We start from the raw sequence: 24,349 nt of genomic DNA, 5'->3' as shown, positions 1-24,349 counted from the left end.
ATTTTCTTCATTCAACCCATCTTTTGTTGAGTCATCTAGTTTTTGAATCATCTAATCACTGAATTAATTTTTGAAGTATATGTGTGAATGCTCCAAGTTTATGTTTTCAATTCTTTTGAAGATATATAATTATTTACCATTTCTGATTAATACTTTAAATCTTTGAACATCTGGTTTGATTCCATCAATTGGAAGTTCTTCAAACCCATACTGCAGTTAGCATCAAAAAGCATAATGCCACAGAATGATCCTATCACACAATGACATAGTTACATACCTCTGCATTTATAAATTCCTTTTTATTATATTTTATTAAATATTTTTAAATGAATAAAAATATAATTATCTAAAACAGTCATTTTAAATGCATGTATCAATATTACAAAAAGGTAATCATTGATGTATTCCTGCAGTAATTTTAAATAAACATAAGCAACATAAACAAATTCTAGCCAGAAAACCAGAGTTGTTACAAGCAATACGAAATTACAGCATCTTAGAGCTCTGAGATAGCAGGCCAGGGAAATGACTTGATGATCAGACAGCTGAAAACTGACAGAGGTAAACTTCAACCCAGGTCTCTCAACTCTCAATTCAGTGATTTTTCTTGCATGACAAATCCAAGATTAAATTTAATCCCAAATAGAGATGAGCAAATTATCATGAGAAAGCAAATCTCTTATTCTCACTTGAATATGTAAATAAACTGTAATACCGTGACACGTAAATGAAGAGTTTTTATATTTTGAAACAAGTAAATGAGACAATTTACCCAATGGAGAGGAGACCTCAATACTTCAAACTGACACTATATTCTATCCAATTTGGTACCTTATACATGCAATGACTAACATGATCCATTACCGAAATAACTTGCAGCAAGCCTTAGCATTTATCACACAACTAGTATTTCCAAAAATTGAAAATAAGAGGATTTAATCCAAACACAATGTTTCACAATATCAAGTTCCCCAACCAAGAAAATGCTGAGAGTTGTGGGGGTTTTTTCTAGTTGTAATGAAGTGGCAGCAACTGTAACTGTTATAACTCATACCTGCCTACAATCATAACAGATAAGATATCTTAAACATGGTATCCCTGAATGAATCAGAAAATATAAGGGGAGTTAAAAAGAGGGAGAAACGATGGAAAAAAGAAAAAAACCATGCTTGGCTCATATAACAAATTTCAATAATCAAATAATAATTTCAATAATCAAAGAGCTTGCCCCACCTTATATGTACAGAAGTATTTGTAACCAGGTTGTCATTTCATGGTATACATTGAGGCTGACACTATTTTAGAAACAAGATAAATAAAGCAGAAGGGAGAACACAGGGTGTGAAAGAAGGAAAAACATTATTTAACAAATATGTGCTTTAGAACTTAACACAGATAAATTATCTAGACATTCCAAATGATTGACGGTATATTTCCAAATTGTGCTTCCTTTTGCAATTATTAAACTGTTAAAAGTAAAAGAAAGTTTGAAAATCATTCCAAATCTTGACACATTCCTATTTTTTTCTTCTTTGTTAGTTTTTAAGAACTTTATTTTCTTAGGGAACACTGACAATCTGAGCTGCTTAGATCATCTGGCTCTTTATCTGTCTTTGGTACATTTACTTGAAAACAGGATGTGACAAAATCATCCACAAAGAGTGGCATGATATTAGAGACAATGTATCTAAGTTAGGAGAGAATAAAACATTTTTAACTATAGGCATCATTTTAATAGCTTATTCACCTAAAACAAATAATTAAATGTTTCAATAACTTCACTCATTTGGACTAGAAAACATGCAACAAATTTTAATTAATTGTTTAGAGCTGGGTTGTTTTAATTTATAATTAAGTCAGATGCATGATGATTTTTCCAAGGTTAGAATGATTCATTTCACAAATGAACTAAATTTAAAACTAAAAGACAGTGTCTCAGCATCTTTGAGATCACTAAGATGGATTTCACATATTCATTTGTACACTGATTTCTCTAAATTCAACACTTATTTTTTTGATGACAAATCAATATTTACACAAATGACAATAAATAACCCATACATGGTTAGATGAAACATAAAGATACCCTCCTACGTAATTTATATATAAAAAGAGAAAATGCTTATTTATGAGAAAATTCCAAATTCAATGTTAATTAGGACAACAGCCAAACCTTGAAAACCTGTCAAGCTAAAATATCTTCAGATTTATCCTGAGGAATAAATGTTGGGGCTGTCTGGCAGCTGTTCAAAATGCTTCAAGAAATATATACAGTATATGTATTTCCTTAAAAAGTATTTGTTTTCCAATTATAAAACAATGTATTGAAAACAATCATATATTAAAGCTAATAAAATATTCAAAAGAAAAATGTTACATATATAAACAAAGTGTGAACAAAAGCACCACCAGTTTCCGTTGGGCTATTGGCATACAACAGATGGAATGGTGATCCCCCAAAATGAGTGTCTTCCCTTCTTGTCAGTTGGCTGTAGAGTTTCTTTTTATCTAATCTAATTTATATTAACAGGGTTAGGAAAATAGGTGGAAAATAAAAAGAACATCATGATCTAATTGGCTTAACACTATTAATTAAAATAACCACAAGCCTAAAAATATAAAAGATACATCCTACATAATAAATGTTTCTATAAAACTCTTCTCATAGATAACGGTATATTCAAAATAAGTAAAATCCTGAAGCTCTGTCTCGTCCCTGTTCCCTTTATTCCATGCTCCTGGAAATAAATAAAAATGATGAATTTCCAGGAGGCAAAAAGCATAGCAGGAGCCTTTGGGTTCTGAATACGATTACTTGCCCTAAGGACACTCACAGTGGATCTCTTCCAAGTGAGCCAAAGTGACTTAAGTATGGTTTAGTTCACCACAAAAATTTTTGCTAGGGTTTCTTCTAAGGTTCTGTGACAGACACAGGTTATATAATCTGTTTAGTACTTCAGCGGTCACCTTGGGTCTGATAATAAATTCAATAATAACTCTGATATCTAAAGCCCCCATGTATAACCCTTTCTTCCCAGAACTGCACTAATTTAATCAAAACAATTAGTATAAAGATAACAAGTAAATTAAGACATGGGCATCATGAATGCCTAGTACACTTTAGTCATTTCAATAGGGCTGAATCTAAACGTTTCTATATTTCTACTGAACTAGCATCTAAAAAATATTTTAAAAACAAACATAACGAAAACAGACTCTAGGATATTTGATTATCTCTCAAATGAAGACTGCACTTTTAACAGGCTATTGATTTATACTGTTAAATAAAATGGAAAACAGATTAACGATGTGTTTAAGTCTATTTCCAAAAAAATGATCTATAAGATGCATCCTGAAAAACAATATGGTTTCAGTCAAAGCTGCTAAAAAGTACTTTGACTTTTTACTGCATTTATCTTCCCAAAAAAGGAGGGATACAAAACAATATAAAAATGTATGAGACAGGAAGAAAGATCTGACAACTTCAAAGAGAGTAGAAGATGATACACTGTGTAAAAGACTATGGAAAGATAGTCTCAACAAGTCCCTTTGGCACTTGTATAAAAGATGAAAAGTCACTAGATGACATAGAGTGAAAAGAAAACGAAAAGAAAATCTGAAAGCTTTCAAGTTACATTAAAGTTATTAGAAAATATGCCAAAAAGTACAAAGGTCAATTTTAAAGTAACTTCAAAGGAACATTAAGCTAACTTATATTTTCTTCAAAAGTAATTTCCTGGGCTTCCCTGATGGCGCAGTGGTTGAGAGTCGGCCTGCCGATGCAGGGGACACAGGTTTGTGCCCCGGTCCAGGAGGATCCCACGTGCCGCGGAGTGGCTGGGCCCGTGAGCCATGGCCGCTGAGCCTGCGCGTCCGGAGCCTGTGCTCCGCAACGGGAGAGGCCACAACAGTGAGAGGCCCACGTACCGCAAAACAACAAAAAAAGTAATTTCCTTCTCTAAAAGCAAGTGAAAAGTTTCCACATTTAAAAAAAAAATGCAGAGAAAATGTCTAACAAGGTACTTAAAAAGAAGTATCCCAGGCTACCTTTAGAGTAATTCTATAGTTTCACCAATGAAATATGATTAATATACAAGGAGAAAGGGACTAATTCCCTTCCTAACTATAAAGGGCCAGAAAAAAAGACTCTTTCAAAGTACACTGTCTTCAGATGCATAGCCACAGTGGAAGAGAAAAGAACTCATTTGTGAAATACAAACTAAGTACCTTCTGTGGTAGGTAATGAACATATAGTGGTGAACAGGACAGCTCCTGTCCACCTGGGTTCAGGTCCATGAGTCTACAGATACCAAACAAATAATTAAATGGATAATGATTTATAAATACGGTAAGTGCAACTAAAGTGAAGGATAAAAACAGTCACATACTGCTCAGATCTTTCAAAATCTCACTATAATCAAAACTGTTCTTAAATTTAAGAATCAGTCATAATTTTAATGCCCTTAATAATGATATAAAACTACATTCACCTTAAAGATGCGTATGGAGAAAATGCCTAACAAATTGGAAAAAAAAAATCTCAAAGGAACACACTTACGTGTGACTCTGGCAACCCTCAGGCAGGAATGGAAAAAGAAGGAGTTCAGATTGGCAAAAGGATAAAAGAATCAAGGACAGCAGCAAAAGCATTACTAAAATAACTGAACATAGGATCGAGAAAAGATACTGGAACTCTAAGTGAAGGCATGAGGTACCGCAAAAAAAACAAAACAAAACAAAACACAGTGCGGGCTTCTCTGGTAGCTCAGTGGTTGAGAGTCCGCTTGCCGATGCAGGGGACACGGGTTCGTGCCCCAGTCCCCGAAGATCCCACATGCCGCGGAGCGGCTGGGCCCATGAGCCATGGCCGCTGAGCCTGCGCGTCCGGAGCTCGTGCTCCACAATGGGAGAGGCCACAACAGTGAGAGGCCCGCATACCGCAAAAAAAAAAAAAACAGCGATACAACACAAGTGTCGCTGGGCTAAAATCAAGGTGTTGGCAGGCTGCATTCCTTTCTGGAGGCTCTAGGAAGAGAATCGGTTTGCTTGGTTATTCCATCTCCTAGAGATTGCCAACATTCCTTGGTCCAAGACCCCCTTCTTTCATCTTTAAAGGCAGGCATGCTGTATATCTCAGACCCATAGTCTGTAGTCACATCTCCCTCTCACTTACAGTCAGGGAAGGTCCTCGCCTTTTAGGTCCACACGTAATTAGTTTGAGCCCACATAATACTGCCGAATCTTCCCATCTCAAGGTCCATAACTTTAATCATACCTGCAAAGCCCCTTCTGCCATGTAAGGTAACACATAAACAGGTTCTGGGGATTAGGACATGGATATCTTTGCGGGGGGGCATTATTCTGCCTACAATACTCAATACTGTGGAAATCAAATTTATACACTAAATGAATTTATTAAAACTATCATCCTATAGATGGAAATGGGGCATTTAACAGTAGTAACACTTGAAAAACAAAATCCCTAAGTATATTACAATCACACAAACGTGCATAGGTAAGAAATAAAATGCTACTTTGGGTTAAACTTCAATAACATAAAAGTATAAGGATTTCACTCCCTCTCTATGCAGTCAAGAGATTACCCTTCTCCCATAGGACACAGTAGGCATATCCTCTGGAGAAAAAGAACCAGACAGACTCTGTACAAGGGCTTATCAGGCACAGAGAAGGGAGCAGTGAGGTAGCAAACAGAAACCAGGAAGCTTAAATGCAATTCTGCTTTCTAAACCATGAGACCTTTAGCCCCTTTCTCCTCACCTGTCCAGCAGTCTGACAGTCAAAATTATACCTATCAGTTAGGAGATGAGAGAATACTTCTACTGAATTATTGTGGAAAAAACCTACAGATACTGACATTAAGAAGGTTCTCAAAGAAAAAGCCCCCTGATCATAAAATCACACTACAGGGAAAACAATGGGTTTATCAGCCCTATACAAACTTAATTACCTTTTTTAGAATAAAATAGGAGTAGACATCCAAAGATCCTTAGGCATCTGAAAGCATCAATATGAAAGAGATGAACATGAATAGAAATAATGAAACCACAGGAAACACAAACAATGCACGATACAGAAAAAAATTTTGAAAATATAATTAATATTCATAAAGATATAAAAGAAGTCTTTGCAATCATGAAATAAGAACATCTACTATTAAAAGAAACAGAGAAAGTACATACTCATCCTAACTCAGAAAGAGAAAATCCTAAGTGTTTCAAGAGAAGGGGAAAAAAAAGTTAGAAATGCAGAAAGCAATACTGGAAGCCAGGAGTCAGTAGAGTGATGCTTTAAAAAATATGCAGTATTTTATACACAGCCAAATAACTAATAAAGTATAAGAAATTTAAAAATTTTTAGACATGTAACATCTCAAAAAATTTACCTCTCATTAATCTTTACTCAATAAGTCATTGAAAGCATTGCCCCATCAAGATCAGGGACTAAATGAAAAAAGAAACTGAAATGCAAGCAACAGAAAATTCCACCCACCAAAGGTTAAAAGGAATTACCAGGATGATGATGAATAAAGTTCAAGGATAACATAAAAAAAAAACAATTCACATTAGAGCTGGAGCAGAGAGGGCTCAGAGAAAATATCTAAGAAATTACCTGACATGGCTGACCATATGGAAAACTGTCTATCAGAGATATTTTACAAGGTACTTGAAGGCTATGAGAAGACTCAGTCTTAGATTCAAAGAAACTAAACAAATTGAAAATACAATGAAGGGCAAATGGTTTATTTTTAAAACTATTCATTCCTTTCTTTAAAAATAAACTGAATGAATGAGGATCCTCAAAACTTAATTAGTGAGACAGTCTGACTGTATTCTTTCCTTCAGAATCCGCCTCACTCCTGCCTACCCAGCCTTAGACCAGTAATAGGGTAAAAAGTGTGCTATTGTTTAAAAGTTCATAAAGTGTTCAGAGAGCATGGCTCTATTATTCTTAAACAATATTTTATCTTTGGGAAGTTTCTATCATGAAGAAAATGGGCTAAGCCAATCAAATGTCACCTGTAAATGAAGCAAAAGGAAAATTTCAAAAAAATAAAATCTTGAAAATAAGTCGCCCTGCAGTATATACATCTGGTGGCCCACTTGATCACAAATGTTTCTTGTAATCATTCATATGATTTTTTCAGAAGACAATGATTATAATAAAGGTAAGTGCCAAAAGGGGAAAAAATAAAGGTTATCAACCAATGTGATCTTTAAAAATAATACAAAACTAAAAACCCTAAAGTAAAGTAAAATAAAATCACAAAGTATTACCATTTCACGCTGCATACGGGATCTTAGTTCCCCAACCAGGGACCGAACCCACGCCCCCTACAGTGGAAGCGTGGAGTCTTAAACCACTGGACTGCCAGGGAAGCCCCTATACCTCACATTTCTAACGGATTTTCCACAAGAATGCCAAGACAAACTAATATATCAAAAAATGAGAAAGGACTTGAATAAGCTTTTCTCCAAAGAAAATATACAAATGGCCAATAAACACATGAAAAGATGCTCAACATTAGTCATTAGGGAAATGCAAACCAAAACTAAGAGATACAACATCATACCCATTAGGATGTCTATTATCAACAAATTAAAATTTAAAAAAAAAAAAAGTGTTGGCAAGAATATGGAGAGGGCTTCCCTGGTGGTGCAGTGGTTGAGAGTCCGCCTGCCGATGCAGGGGACGCGGGTTCATGCCCCAGTCCGGGAAGATGCCACATGCCGCAGAGCGGCTAGGCCCGTGAGCCATGGATGCTGAGCCTGCACATTCGGAGCCTGTGTGCCGCAATGGGAGAGGCCACAACAGTGAACGGCCCGCGTACCGCAAAAAAAAAAAAAAAAAAAAAAAAAAAAAAAAGAATATGGAGAAATTAGAATCCTTGTGTAGTGCTGGTGAAAATGTAAAATGGTGTAGTGCTGTGGAAAACAGTTTGGTAGTCACTCAAAGAGTATAACACAGAATTACCATATGATCCAGCAATTATACTCTTATGTTTATAGCCAAAAGAACTGAGAGCAGGAACTGAAACAGGTTTGCATACCCCATGCTCATAGCAGCATTACTGACAACAGTCAAGAGGTGGAAGCAACCCAAGTGTTCACCAACAGATGAATGGACAAACAAAATGTGGTACAGACATACAAAGAAATGTAATTCAGCCTTAAAAAGGAATGAAATTCTGACACATGCTACAACGTGGATGAAGCTTGAGGATATTATGCTAAGTGAAATAAGCCAGTCACTTACATGAGGTATGCAGAAAAGGCAAACTGACAGAGATAGAAAATAGAATGGTGGTTGCAAGAGGCTGGGCATAAGAAGGAACAGGGAATTATCGTTTAATGGGTATGGAGTTTCTGTTTGGGATGATGAAAAAGTTCTGGAAGTGGATGGTGGTGATGGTTGCACAACCCTGTGAATGTACATAATGCCTCTGAACTGTACATTTAAAATGAGTAAAATGATAAAATAAATACACAAATAAATTTAAACCCTGAAGTATAGTATAATTACAAAGTATTACCGTTTCCAGATTATTTGAATGTCGATGTGTATATTTTAACCCTCCCGTAAACAGTCTTAGGGATAAAAAATGAATACAATTGTGAAATTTAGAAAGAGACTTTTGGTTCTAGAAAAAATTGCAGATCATCTAATTTATTTTATAAATGAGGATATTGAGCGCAAACAGGGTAAGTTAAATTACTTATCCAAGGCCACATACAGGGTTATTGCCAGAGTATGGACTAGAATTCGAATTTATCATGTGCTAGTCCAGGTACTTTCCACCACACACTAGGCTATCTTACAGGTTTTGATGCTGTCTAAAACACTTAAGAATTTGATTTTGTACCATTTATCTTTTACAGGGAATAATGCTACAAAAAAATTGTCCTAGAGAGGAAAATGCCATTACATTTTAAATGGTTGATTATTTTCTTAAGTATAATTAGAAGTCATATCTATATATATTTCTAATTAAATAAATGTGAGAAAGTTATTTAAGTTAAAAAAACACTTCAATCAATCAATATACTAATGATCAAAATTTCCTTAACACAGGAAAAATTTAAAGAGAAATGACCTATCCTAAAAAATGTTCACACCTATTTATCTGAAAAAACTGAATGAATGAAATATTAAGTGACTTTTTGCTGAAGGTGCTCTAAGTCATTAATCATCAATAACCTTAATTGATAAGTGAATCTGTACTAACACTAAGCTATTAAGATTTGATCCAATTAACTTCTTTAAAATTTTGCCAAGTTACTAATGCAAGAAGCTGTTGCCAGCCATCAAGATGACTATCATAAAAACATATTGTAAGAAAGACAAATACGGGTGTTAGATGATATCTAAATGTGGTTCAAAATTTTTACACTAAATTTTATGCTAAAGGCTCCAATGTTTTTACAGGTGTTCAGCTTGCTGTTACTTTAAAAATTTCAACTTCTTAATACAAAGGTTTGGGGCAGTGGAAAATAAAGACTTTCTCAGCCAGTAGAATACTTTCCTACTAGTATTAATAGTCAACTTCTAGTTTTGTTGCTCACCTCAATCTTCTGTCTTTCCTCTTCCATTTCAGTTATGTTACCTCTAGGGTAATTTAATGTACCTCTCATATGGACACTCTACACCTTCTAGTTTATATTACATTATTTGAGGGTCAACTTTCTATCACCATAGTTCTTTGAGGACATAGACCATGTCTTCACTTTAGTGTTCTATTCAGCATCTACTGCCCGGTGCCTTACCTCGTTAGTTGCTCAATAGGTATATACTGAAAAAATTAACCTGATCCATGGTTCAAGAGTAGGACAAGGAGTCACAAAGACCAGAGAGTATGGAAAGACGTGGATTCCCATGCAGGCAATTTTTACTGCTTAACTATTAAACTCAAGAATAAATATAAAGCACTCACACAAAAGATAATTACCTACAATTTTGACAATTGTGAAGAAAATATAACATCAATTCATGCTTCTATACATTATAAACAGAAGTTCATCTTAAAGTACTGTCTTCCCTTCACTGGACTCTGAAGGTTTTCCCAAGAGGACAAAATAAAGATCAAACCACTGAGGCTGAGAATTGTGTTGTATGCATTACAAGTCACTATCTACCCTCTAAGTGATGTGAGATAAAGCTGAAAATTAGCAAAATCAGGGGAGATGAAATAAATACAGAATTACTGGGATCCGTAAAGGTGTAAAAAACAAAGCAATTAAGTCTTAAAACTAGAATACTATAACATCATAAAACAGACTGTGTGATACTAGACAGTGAATGCATCACATATCACTAAAACAGCAACCTACAAGGTCAGTGGTATTGCAAGTTGTTCTGGCTTGATGTCATAGAAACAAACTGGAAAAGTGGAAGGAAAAAGATACTATTTTAAACTAGTAGAAAGAAAGTACTATAATAAAAATTCATAGTTGAAAGATTAGAACCACGTAACATTTTAAGAAGTTCGAGAAAAAATATTTTATCTAATATAGGAATCAAAGGAAAACAGTATGTATGAAGTATGGTCATTTTACATTTAAAGGTACGCTAGGTATATAAAACTAATAACTATATAAAGGCTTTCATGCAGGAGAAGTAGAGCAATTCTCCCAGAGCAAAAGAAGCTGAATTATATTATGATAAATGAGATCCCAGTTCCCCAAACAAAACATTTTCATTACTACAGTAAATGAAAAGTATATTTAAAAATTATCCCCAATTATTATTACTGGCTAACGCAGAAGTTAAAACCATTAGAGAAAACTGCTAGCTTTCTCCAGAATGTATAATTAGACAAATGACAGCTATTATTTTATAAAGTGGTATTATACCATTTATACTGAATATATGGATCCAAAGCATAGGCTCAACCACTAAAAAATAAATAAATTACATCAAAGCCGACTTCTGAAATATACATTGGCAATGGATGGTATAAATTGTAGGAATTCTGGAAGAAAGAATTGCTTAATGTAATCAAAATAAAAGGGACTCTCTTTGTCAAAATCTCTAATGAGAAAAGCCCTATATTCATTTGTGTAGCTTTTATAAGAGGAACAGAGGAAGAGAGTCATTAAGTTAACAACGCTGACATCTATCACAAGAACCTTTATCTTTTAAGATTCTCTACTTCTCTCATGCTTCCTTTTAATTAACTAAAAAAAGAAAGAAATGAAAAGAAATACAAGGGTGAGAAAAAACCTGTGACTCACCTGTAAATCAACGGCAAACACTGTGAGGGCTCCAATGGATATTCAGCAAGCTAGGGAAGGAGTTAAACTTCTCTCTCTCTCTTTTAAATACTGCTAAGCCTGTAAAAAGCCCACGTTCACCCTCTTTGGCCTACACTGAGGTTATCCTCTTGATATTTTATAACTCTTCAGGTCTGTATTTATGCTGTCAGTGATGCATATAACCGTTTTATTAAGAACTTCAAGCTTGCCTTGCAGAGGGCTCAGAGCTGGGAGAATATGGATGAAGATGGTATCACAAGTCCTCTAAGAGGAAAGGAAAGGGGGCAGGAGTGGGGGTGGGGAAAGGAGTCTGAAAATGTTGCTTTTTAGGGCACCCACCGTGTGCCAAGTAAGCACTACATTAAGCACTTTTTAAGCTGCAGCTGGTTACTATGCTAGATTGTCTGTGGTCAGTCTGGCACACACCACCACCCCCACCACCCTTGCTTAGTCTGTCTAAGGGTGGAAACCACATTCCCCACAGTCCCCCTTCCCTGGAGAGTTCCATGTCTGTAACCTCATATTTGAAGCAGATAAGTAAAGTGAAGGCCATTTTTTCTCAGGAGGTCATGGGAGTCAGATGCTTGGCTTTTTCAGATGCTGTAGCCTTGCTGACCTTTCCATCAGCTCCCACTTCACAGTCCTGGCAGGCTTTGCAGACTTCCCCACAAACTCTCACTTTTCTACCCACTCACCAGTGATGTTCACGCTGAGGTCTTCACTGTCAAGTTCTCTGACCTAATGTCAGCTCCTACCACCTGCTTGGTGCTTCAGGATAGATATTTCATTGACAGTTTCTCTGATGTTCAGTAGAGCTCCTCTGACCTATGGTGACAGCTTTCTTGATATCCACACCCTCAGCTATGCCAACAGTAGTATAAGGCCATAATTCTCCATAGAGTGACTTCCATTTTCCTGACCAAACCCTTAGTCACTAAGCTGCTGGAAGCATGAAGATACTGTGACTCTAGCCCAAGAAATACCAGGAGCAACTACTAGTAATCTTGTCTAGAAAGGCAGCCTAATAAAGTAATTAAAGTATGGGCTCAGGAGCTAGCTAAATTTGATTCCTGTCCCTACCACTTTGAAGCTGTATGTCCTTATTAGATAGGTTACTTAAACTCTCTGCCTCAGTTTCTCATTTGTAAATGGCAATGATATTAGTTACTGCTTCACAGGGTAGCTACGACAATCGAATAAATATAAAATACACAGTAAACAACAGGTAAAGGTTAAACAGAAATATGCTTTTCAACCCTTTTTCTTCTTTAGACTTAGTCCTCCTATTTGTACCCAGTAATAAAAGAGAATAATGGCTACTGAGATGCTTAAATACTGGAGATGGGATATTTGTGAGCCAATCTAAGAAGATGTTACAAAGTCTTATCTCTGGAGCAGGAAACAACATGTGAAGAATTTTCTAAAACCAGATCATTCCTCTTTTATTTATTAATACTTGAATATTTCTACGTTTTTTGAACTATCTCCATACTGCTTTTCCATATGGCTCATTCTTCAATATTTTTCTTATTTTTTTGACAGATATACCTATAGAAATGTCAGATAATCAAAGTTCAAAATATGTGCCCTCATAATAAAGATAGATTCAAGGCATGTGAATTGGGTTGGAGAAGGGGAATGTTGGGAGAAAAGTTAAAGAAGACTTTAATTCTATTTTTAATTTATTAGAACAAAAAGTATTCACATATTACTTTTATAGTTAAAACTTAATTTAAAAATAATTCTAACATTCAGAATGATAAATTTCAAAAACATTGATAACTAACAATTAAATATGATAACATTAAAATGTGAAACAGAGAATCTCCATGTTTGTTTAAGAAGGGTATTTTCTGAAAGTATACTATTTTCATTCTTATACAGATAAATAGCTCTTTTACCCCATTTAAAAAAAAAACACTAAATCTTTAGTGCTATAATTTTTTTCAAACAACTTTTCTGGCCAATCTTTTTATGATCTTTGGGTACAAATAATCTAGGAGAAAAAAGTAACACCGAGACTATTCACTTTGAAAAGCATCTATATCGTATTAAATCAACTGTCTCAAAATATGCTGTATTCCTTCAGATTTCTATAAATCCTTATTAAGGAAATCAGAGTAGAATGAAATAAAAAATGACTTTCCTCAGTATCCAAATAATAAAAATCCAGTAAGGTTTAACGAAGTGTTCTACTCCCGTTGTACACTCTGGCCATGATAAATGGCAACTGCCTATCAGCAGGAAAAAGTGGATGCCATTTTTCTAACAGCAGCCTTGTTTGGTATAAAAGTGGCACTGGAGCACAGAGACTGAGTCTATGGGCTCATCTCTCTTAACACTGATCAAACCAAGTGAAACAATCAAAAAGATATTTGTTGCTTAATCAAAAAAACCTGAGATGCGGTAAGCCAAATGTTTTAGGTAGATTTGGAGAGACTAGTTAGGAAAGAAAAAAAATAGTAAAGAAAACCACTATGTACTTCTCCAACTTCACTCTCAACGCAGAGCATACACTCTTCTTTTCCCACAGCAGGTTTCATAGTACTCAGTTTGGTGGGAAAAAAAGCAAACCAAAATAGAGAACAGCAAAACAAACATATACTGGCAGTTCATACATACACATGCTGTCAGTGTACTTATTGATTTGCTGCTTCTAATTGTTTTTCTTTTTGTTTGATCTTTTTAAATACCAATTTCCCCGAGGTAAAATAACCTTCAAACATTTTATTAACTTCTACACTCTTACACTGTAACTGACAAGATTAATGCCAATGCGCTTGCACAAGCTTGAAAAGGAAAATTGTTCACACCTAAATCAAAGTACAAAGAAAAGGAGTGTTAAATGTAATATTTAATGTGAATGAACTCAGTTACATGAGTTAGTAAGTGGATATATGCCTGGCTTCCCACAGATAACACTACGGTATGGAACGACACATGACCATTTTGGTATAAGATTAGAATATCACATTCCCAACTATGCTATCTAATGATCAAATGTTTTTATAACTACTCCATTTGTACCTCAACTAAATGCTCTTTTACAGACCTCAGAAAAGACACTAGTTCTTAATTCAGGCTGTCTGGGTTCAATTCCTATTCCACTTACTATCTGTAAGATCACAGGTAAATTACTTAAGGTTTCTGTGCCTCAGATTCATTTTGAGTAATACAGGAGTTATGAAAAGTTAAAAGTAACTTATTATTTAAAGAGGGAGTAGGGTGGAGGATTACTACAGTATCTGGTATATGATCAGTCCTCAGCAAATGTTAGGTATTATTATTATTAAACCATCTTATATAAAAGTAAACTAATTCCCCACATCCACTTCTGACTTACCTACCTTTGAAAAATGTAATGAAGTAAAATACACAAAGGTCAAATAATAGGAAGAAATAGAGAATAATAAAATGGTTGGATTTATTAGTAATATAGATTTAAAAGATGTTATATTAATAGTAGTAATATACCAGGATTTACTCAAATATTCCAACACGTGAATCCCTTCCTTCTCCCTTTCACTCCCTTACTACCACCATGATGTTATTTTTAAACATAAAGATATAAAGTATAAAAGGAGAGAAAGTAATAACAGATGGTAAGAAAAGATATTCAATAAAAATGGAACTTCAATCTATAGTAGCCCTGATCATTTTTTGTTTTTGATGATTCTTGGACAATCCCACAGAGACAGACTTCAAAAAACAGATTAAAGCGCTATATATACTTAATTATACTGCAAAGTCTGAATTTTTAAAAATAAAATTATTCTAACAGAATATCAATTCATATATCACACAAGATGGATTTCTGAAACAAGATGAAATCATTTTTACTAGCATGAAATAACCCCAAACTACTTTTCTAAATGCTATCACTATAACCCAAGGGAACATAACAAACTTAACAGAAATGGAAAGTTTTAGAAGAGATGATCATTTCAACAGTTTTACTAAGTGAGATATTACTTTGAAATGAGAAACTGAAGTTTAAGTTCTGTCATGAATCCCCTATGTCACAAGGGTAAAATTTTCTTGAAAATTCAGATAGAATACTATGACTACTGTGAAATGAACTATATTTTGATGAATAACACCTGGAAAACAAAAAACTAGCAAAAGCAAAAATATTATTAGAAAGAATTTAAGGATGGAATATCCCAAAATGTAACATATGTACTAAAATAAAAGGTGTAAGTAGGAAGATACTAGGAACAACAATTAAAAAATTAAAGGAAGAGATAAATCAGTTATTTATTGTGAAAGGTACTTGACTAGACAAATTATTATTAGGCATTAATATACTTGAATTCCCATAATTAACAGAGTGCTAAGAAAAGAAACTTTAAAATATTAATACAACTCAAACAAAAATGACCGATAAAAAATTAAGGTAGGGACTTCCTTAGTGGTGCAGTGGTTAAGAATCCACCTGCCAATGCAGGGGACATGGGTTTGAGCCCTGGTCTGGGAAGATCCCACATGCCGCGGAACAGCTAAGCCCGTGTGCCACAACTACTGAGCCTGTGCTCTGGAGTCTGCGAGCCACAACTACTGGGCCTGCGAGCCACAATTACTGAAGCCCGGTGCCTAGAGCCTGTGCTCTGCAACAAGAGAAGGCACTGCAGTGAGAAGCCTGTGCACTGCAACGAAGAGTAGACCCCACTCACTGAAACTAGAGAAAGCCCACGGGCAGCAACGAAGACCCAATGCAGCCAAAACAAAAAATAAATAAATAAATTTAATTAAAAAAAAATTAAGGTAAGAATAGAAACTCAGCCAAGATCAAGATCAAGAGACTGATCATTCTCTTCTACATCTCTCAATTCTTAAGTTCCTCAGTCTGTTACCTGACCAACTGAATATGCTTATCACAAGTTTTCTGAACTGCTGTACAGACTGATGGAGCAAAGGCAGAGAAGAATGAAAAGAGTAAGAGTAATAATCATAAATGTTATCCAGAGAGTTACTTTCAGACTTTAGTCTGCATAAGACTAACACCTAAGATATCTGCTTAGCCCAACCCCCGAATTCTAATTCATTAGATCTAGGATGAATCCAAAGTCTACATTTCAACAAACACCCCAGGTGATCCTGATGCAAGGAATCTGTGGCCTCTAGAATACCATTTCCAAAGATGGTACCTCATGGTGCTCTATGCCACAATAAAATATTGTCTTGAAAAAAGTGCTCTTTGATAAAATAAGTTAGGAAAAAGGATAAATAAGGGAAAGTAATCGTTTTTCTAAACATTAGTATTTCTCAAAGCTTCAATATGCATTTGAATTCCCCCCAAAGAAAAAATAACCATACTATATTTCCTAAAATTACTGGGCACAGAATCCTTTCTCGTCTTTTACCTACCAACATCTACAAGAAGACTAAAACTTTAACACAAGAAAACTAGAGACAAAGAATAAGATGAGAGGAATTGGACTAAATTAGAAATTTTAAAAGCTTCCTTGTAATTCTAGGCTGGAAAAGCAGACAGGTAAATTAGAAAAAAAAAAAAAAACAGAATCCTCATTTATCTTAAGTAATACTAAACTATGGGCACATAAATATCACTATAATATGTACAAAATTCCCCTCTATATGATAACTCCAAAGTTAAAAAATGATAATACTGTTCCTAAGGATTTCTTTAAACAATAAAGAAACTAGAAAAAATGTTTCATAAGAGGATAATTTTGTAGACATAAGAAGTTTTTCTCTAAGATTTTAAGAATAGCTTCAGATAGTAGCAACAAAGTTATAGAAAATATTTTAGAAATAGAAACAAACAGGCTTATTTAAAGAAGGAAAATTCTCTCTAGTTCATCTGTAAACCAAATATATTTGTGAAGTCTAAAAAATGTTTTAAACTAGTAGAAATTATAGATAAAACTATTTCAAGTTGATCAATTTAGAGCACTCAAAATTAACTACTTCAATTATCTAAAAGATAAAAATTCCCAGATTTGCCTCTTTGATTTCAAATGAGTACATAACACAAAACTGAATGAAATAATCTGATTTCTCTTAAACAAAATCTTTTAAGTGATTATACTGTAATATAGACTACAGATTTAAAAAAACTTTTGAGAAAACTGTTAGTTTAAGGAAAAAAAAAATTAAGACTCTCTAAAACCAAACAGATAAAACAAATGAATGATGATAACTAACCCTAAATACATATTTACATCTCCCTCAGGGGAAGGCAGATTTTTTACATGTGCCTGCCTTGGCTCAAGGTAAGAAGGTGAAAAATGTCTCCCCTTAGAACTCATAACTGCAAGCCACCCCTCATGGGTTTGGAGTAGAAATTAACACTACTCATGTAATGGAAGAGACACACATGCTAAACTTTTATTTAAAATGGTCTTAGGTTGGTAGAGTTCCCAGGCACCTGGTAATAACTCTGACCTCAAAGAATTTTCAATGAGAAATAGGCTAACAACCTGATAGAAAAGCTGAATAAGACTTGCACATACATATCCTAGAAGAGGAAATACAACTGACCAAAAATATACAAATACATGCTCTAAGTCATCTAAGTATTGAGGGAAATGCAAAATAAAATGTCCATGTACTATTTTACATGTATCACACTGGAAAGCATTAAAACATTGGACAAAACATGTTTGGGAGCAAAACTTATACCACTTATTCATTACTGGTATAAGTGTAAACTGGTTTGGAAAATATTGGAATTACCTAGCAAAACTGAAGATGCAGATATCCTATAACTAAGCAAATCCATGCCTTGCTATATACCCTAACTCCCTGTTACCATGCTGCAGGAGATATTTAGAAAGATATTTAAAAATGAGTTGTTTATAAAAGTAAAAAGATGGAGACAACAAAACTGCCAAACTATAGAACAAAAGATAAATTAATAACGATCTATTGTTTCAATAAAAAACTACATATTAGTGAAAATAAATGAACTACAATTACACAGATCAGCATGTGTGAATCAAATCAAGATAACGTTGGTCAAAGTATCAAATAACAGGAAAAAAGTCTGACTCCATTTATATGAAGTTCAAACCCTGAAAAACTATGTATTATTTATGAATACATATATACATACATATCAATACGTATAAAAAAAGGAGTGAATGAAAAATACAAAGTTGAGAAACGTGGTGACCTCTGGGCTAGATGGATGGTGAAGTGAGTACTGAGGGATTCAAAGGTGACTTCAAAGGCTTTGGTAATATTCTGTTTTTGAAGTGGGTTTGTGAACATAATGGGCCTTCATTATTATTATGCTTTATGTTGAACATAAAAACTGTACATTCTCATGTATGATTGGTATATTTCATAATACAAAATAAACTTTTAAGAATAACCAATAGCAATATACATGTTTCTTTCATTGGCTACTGAATATATGTTTACCCTTTGTCTTTCTCACCCCTTAAATTTTGACCTCAGAATTTTGTAATGGTTATGATAACTAGGGAATAAATTACCGTGTTTCTTATTGGAATCTTCTTGGGTTCTGGAGGCATATCCTGTGGAACAAATTTCACTGGTTCCTTAATCTGCCTCCTTGATCGTTTGGTCCCGTCTGGTAAGGTTTCCATGGCCATGTCTGCTTCCATGTCACTGCTCCCTGCCTGGTCACATTCTGAACACTGCCTACATAAAGAAAAAAATATAAGTTCATACATTTATTTTTACCTTCCAGCATTAGCTATGTTTTCTATAAATATAAAATTCAGGTATATGTTTAGAATATATGAAAATATACACAGGAACATGTGACCATAGGGTATACAATGATTATACATACAGAAAAGCACATACATTCTTGTAAGAGAAACAAAAATAAGTATAATGTATCAAGCAATTCCATGTATCCCTAATAAGTATAATAAAAACACATGTAATACTGCTACATGTTTAAGTGAACCAACATAAGAAGCCCAGATAGTTTCCATTAGGAAATCATGATTTTTCCTCAAGTGACATACACTGTGACACCAGAAAATCAAAGTATTCATTGACCCTGACTCTACATCTTGTCACAGCTATAATATCTTTGAATCTTAATTAATAGCAAGCTGTACTGAATATACCAACTAAGGAAGTTCTGTAAAAACAGACTCTCAGAAGTGAATAAAAATAAATGGATCATTTTGGTTGGTGGCCTTTACTACGTATAAAAGAAAATATATAAATTTATTTATGAAAAGAATGTATTAAAGTAGCATTTTTAGGGCTTCCCTGGTGGCACAGTGGTTAAGAACCTGCCTGCCAATGCAGGGGACACGGGTTCATGCCCTGGTCCGGGTAGATCCCACATGCCACAAAGCAGCTAGGCCTGTGAGCTACAACTACTGAGCCTGCAAGCCACAGCTACCGAGCCCGTGTGCCACAACTACCAAAGCCCGCACACCTCAAGCCCGTGCTCCACAACAAGAGAAGCCACCACAATGAGAAGCCCGCACACCACAACTAAGAGCAGCCCCTGCTCGCCGCGACTAGAGAAAGCCCGTGCACAGTAACGAAGACCCAACACAGCCAAAAATAAGCAAATAAGTTAACTAATTAACTTTAAAAAGTAGCGTATTTAAAAACATGGGGGGAAGATGGCAGAATAGAAAGCAATAGGAATCTGAGTCTCAACCTAGACAATAATTACATTAGCAGAATCTGTCTGACTTATCTATTTTGGAACTCTGGAGTCTACTGAAGGCTTGCAACTTCCAGGGAAAGGCTGGCACAGGTAAATTACAGTTAATTTTGGTCAATTTCAGCTCTTAGTACAGTAGTAGCTACCTATCCCCCATCCTAAGCCACACGGCAGGTAGCTGTGCACATGTTCCTGCAGCAGCATGTCACAGCTTTTAGGAGCCCTGTCCTCCAAATATTGGGGATATGTGCTCTGATCACTGATTGCTGCTTCTCATCACATGATGGCACACAAAGAGGTGGGTGACCCCTCCTATTATTGCAAACCCCACCCGTTGGTCCAAAGTGACTTCCAGGACTTAGCAGACTGGTACCCTTTACCCCCCACCTTCATTTTTCTTTTTCCCCTTTTGGGAACCAGACATTAAAGACTAGGACCTTCAAAAGAAAATGCATATATGGGAAAAAATTTTAAATGACCACACTTGCCCAGGGAAAGGCTCAGAAAAGACATGAGAAAACCATTAAGTTTACACTTCAGGCTGTTACCCAGCACAAAGACAGCCCGCTACAATAAAAACAAACAAGCAAATAAATAACAAAACACAGCAAGCCCTGCGGATGGAGGAGAACCTCATTTCCAGGAAAATGGACATCTCATTTCCATTATTTCCATTGTTTCCCCTCTGTTTCTCATTTTGTAACTATAACCTTTGTCAGTACATTCTCCAACTTCTCATGCTCATTCTCACCCCCACCAAAAGTAATACATTTAGGTGACTGAGAAACTTGCTTTAGAGCACTCAGATAATAGTAATATTATGCTCTGAAAACCACAAAACACTGAACAACTCAGAAAAATCTAAACAAAATGTTAACTGCCAAACAGAAATTTATCTATTCCTATTTCAAGACAACTGCCACATGATACTTGCAGTACAAAAAGCCAACACAGATGAAAACACTACCTGCAACTCTCAGCAATCTTTTAAACTCTATAGTCCTCATCTTTTTGTTTGTTTGTTTTGACATGGACCATTTCTACAGTCTTTATTGAATTTTTTACAATATTGTTTCTGGTTTGTTTTGTTTTTGTTTTTGTTTTTGTTTGACACGGACCATTTCTAAAGTCTTTATTGAATTTGTTGCAATATTGTTTGTTTTATGTTTTGGTTTTTTGGCCACAAGGCATGTGGGATCTTAGCTCCATGACCAGGGATCGAACCTGCCCCTGCATTGGAAGGCGATGTCTTAACCACTGGACCGCCAGAGAAGTCCCTATAGTCCTCATCTTATAAATAGCCTTTAAGATATGAAAAAGCATCTCTGCTACATTAACCGGTACACAAGAGCCTAAGAAATAATAACTGAGGATAAAGCCATGGCCTGTCCAATTCCATGGAATTGCATATATTGGGGGGAAAGTCATAATTATCCTTCATAATATCAAAACACATACCTGGCTTCTTTTAGTAATCCACTAAAAAATTAATTAATTTAAAAAATAGAAAAAAAAATAATCCACTAAGCTGCTATTATCTATGAATTTAGCTAAACTCACCTTAATCCTGTATATTTTTACTTAATATATTCTATTACGGAAGAGAATGTATAAAATCTATAATTCCTATGCATAGTACTAAAGGTAACCTTAAGTAATCAAAAAGTTCCATTAATTAAAAATGGATTTTTAAGTATAAATAATGAAAATTCAGGTAAGGAATATATGCCAAAGCAGTACCTTCATACTGAAATACTAAGAGATTTTCCTCAATTTGCTGTACCTTCTTGATCCCCAGCACCCTACACTATAACTTATGTTCAGAATAATTACCTAAGGAGGTTTTAAAAATCTTAATTACTAAAGTAAAATATTTTTTATTGTATAATGCTAAAACAAGGAAGAATACTAATTTAATCTATAGAAAATATAATTTGCATAAGGCAAAGAAAAAAAGATTTTATGAATTTTTAAATAAATCCAGTAACACTCTATTTCCCAAATATTATAAATAATTTATGATTTACTTTTTTTTCCTTTATAAATTACCTCTTTTGGTCTTCAAAGATTTCACACCATAGTTTTTTTTTCTTATTTCTAAGCCTTTTCCCGTGCTTTCCCCACTTTTTAGAGGGAAATCTTCAAAGGTGCCTATAGAAAACTACATCAGGGAAATACAAATCAAAACTACAACGAGATATCACCTCAGACCTGTTAGAATGACTGTCATAAAAAAGACAAGGGATAACAAGTGCTGCTGAGAATATGGGAAAAAGGGAAACCTCATGTACTGTTGGGAATGTAAACTGGTACAGCCACTCTGAAAAGCAGTGTGGAGATTCCTCAAAAAATTAAAAATGGAACTATCATATGAGCAATTCCACTTCTGGGTATTTATCCAAAGCAAATGAAATCACTATCTTGAAAAGATATCTGCACTCCCATGTTCACTGCATCATTATTTACAATACCCAAGGCATGGAAACAACCTGTGTCCATCAACAGATAAACAGATAAAGAAAATGTGGTCTATATATACAATAGAGTATTATTCAGCCATAAAAAAGAAGAAAATCCTGGCATTTGCAACAACATGGATGGACTTTGAGGACATTATGTTAAATGAAATAAGTCCAAGGCAAATGCTGTATAATCTCACTTATATGTGAAATATTAAAAACAAAAACAAACTCACAGAGAATGGACAGGTGGTTGCCAGAGGCAAGTGGAGGGAGTGGGCAAAATGGGTAAAGGTGGTCAAAAGGGACAGACTTCCAGTTACAAAATAAATAAGTCCTGAGATGTAACGTACAGTATGGTGACTACAGTTAATAATACTACACTGTATGTTTGAAAGTTGCTAAAAAAGTAGATCTTAAAAGTTCTCATCACAAGAAAACAAAAATTGTTTGGTGATGGATGTCAACTAAACTTAATGTGGTAATTACTTCACAATATATCTATATCAAATCATTATGTTGTACACCTAAAACTAATAAAATGTTAAATGTCAATTATATCTCAATTAAAAAAAGAGTTAATGGGAGAAAGGGAAGACAAATTATGAAGAAAAACATGGGAAAAAACTACTTGCAAAATTCTTCATAGAAGGGTTTGTGCTACATATCTTCTTTTTGTCTTAAAAGAATAAAAGTATATCCAGAGAATAAAAGGATAAAAGAAAAAATGATTTTATGAATTTTTAAACGTAATAAATCTAGTAACGCTCTATTTCCCAAATATTATAAATACTTTATGATTTACTGTTTTTTTCTTTACAAATTACCTCTTTCAGTCTTCAAAGATTTCACACCACAGTTTTTTTCATGGATGGACCTTGAGGACATTATGCTGAGTAATATTTTTTAAGTAATATCACTCAATTCTCTGTCAAGTAATATTCTTCATAATATTCTTTAAATAATTAGAAAATGCAAGACAAATTCTGATCAGATGGGTGGTGGAAACATAAGATTAGTACCCCAAAATTAAAATAAGTATTTACTATTTGAACTCCTCTAACGAATCAAACCCTATTTATTTATACCTTACCAGGCTTGTCTTAGAAAGAATGTAAGGTAGTGTTCAAAATTATATATTTTAAAAAACAAACCAAGATAACATAAACTAAAAGTGAAACAAAATACATTTCAAACACTGGGAGTAGGTATAAACAAAACAGAGCCTAGATTACACCTTTACTAGTCCCTCTACCCCCTGCCAAATGCCTCACTCACCTAACATTCTTCTTTATCTGATTTGCCCATCTCTAATCTAACCTAAGAAGTCCTTGGGTTTTCCCCTCTCCTCCTCCTGGTCAGCTCAGCATTACTGGAGAAAAATCAATTAATCACACTTACTAAACAAATTCACTGAACATTCTTGCTATATAGCCTCAGCAAGTCAGTTATCTCTGATTTTTTTCCCCACAGTACCTGGTGCAAACTATTTCCTCTCTTCTCAAGCCCCCATTATCATCATCCCAGGTCCTTTCCCCTCTCAAGACTACTTCTATTTCACTGAAAAGTCTATCTAACATGAACTCACTCAAGTTCCCTATTCTCCACCAATAACCACTTCTGTAGCTTTAACCATCTCTTCTTTCCTGTCACATGTCTTAACTCAGTCCAGCATAGCGCTGTGAACTATTGTGGAATGGACCAAACAGAAAGCATCCAGATCTAGAACCAATATCTTCAGGAAAGCAGTGCTGCTATTGGAAGAAAGAGCTGGAGAGAATAGTCCAGCTTTGACTGGACTATTTGCTTAGAATAGTAGACTGGACTATTGACTGGACTAGTTGCTTAGAATAGTCTATCAAGCAGAATATGGTATTTGAGAAGTAAAGCAACATACTGCATAGTAATTCTAGCTGGCAGCAAACATAAGGGGGATATAGCAGTAAGCGTGTTAACACAGGCTTGCATAGCATAAAGATAGCAAAAGCAGA

General features: G+C 34.7%; 1 protein-coding gene across 5 annotated transcripts in view; it reads right to left on the bottom strand.

Moving 5' to 3' along the window:
- Positions 1-24,349, bottom strand: part of PHF14 (PHD finger protein 14) — a 208,379-nt gene that overhangs the window by 121,546 nt on the left and 62,484 nt on the right. For all 5 annotated transcript variants that reach the window (XM_032643190.1, XM_032643188.1, XM_032643189.1 and 2 more), the window contains exon 14: positions 18,734-18,902. In XM_032643190.1, the coding sequence (XP_032499081.1) occupies positions 18,734-18,902 (169 nt within the window). The remainder of the gene's footprint in view (positions 1-18,733; positions 18,903-24,349) is intronic.

The sequence above is a fragment of the Phocoena sinus genome, chromosome 9 (assembly GCF_008692025.1).
Source record: "Phocoena sinus isolate mPhoSin1 chromosome 9, mPhoSin1.pri, whole genome shotgun sequence".
NCBI lineage: Eukaryota > Metazoa > Chordata > Mammalia > Artiodactyla > Phocoenidae > Phocoena > Phocoena sinus.
Note: the sequence above shows the minus strand (reverse complement) of the source record. Positions and strands in the feature narration are given on the sequence as shown.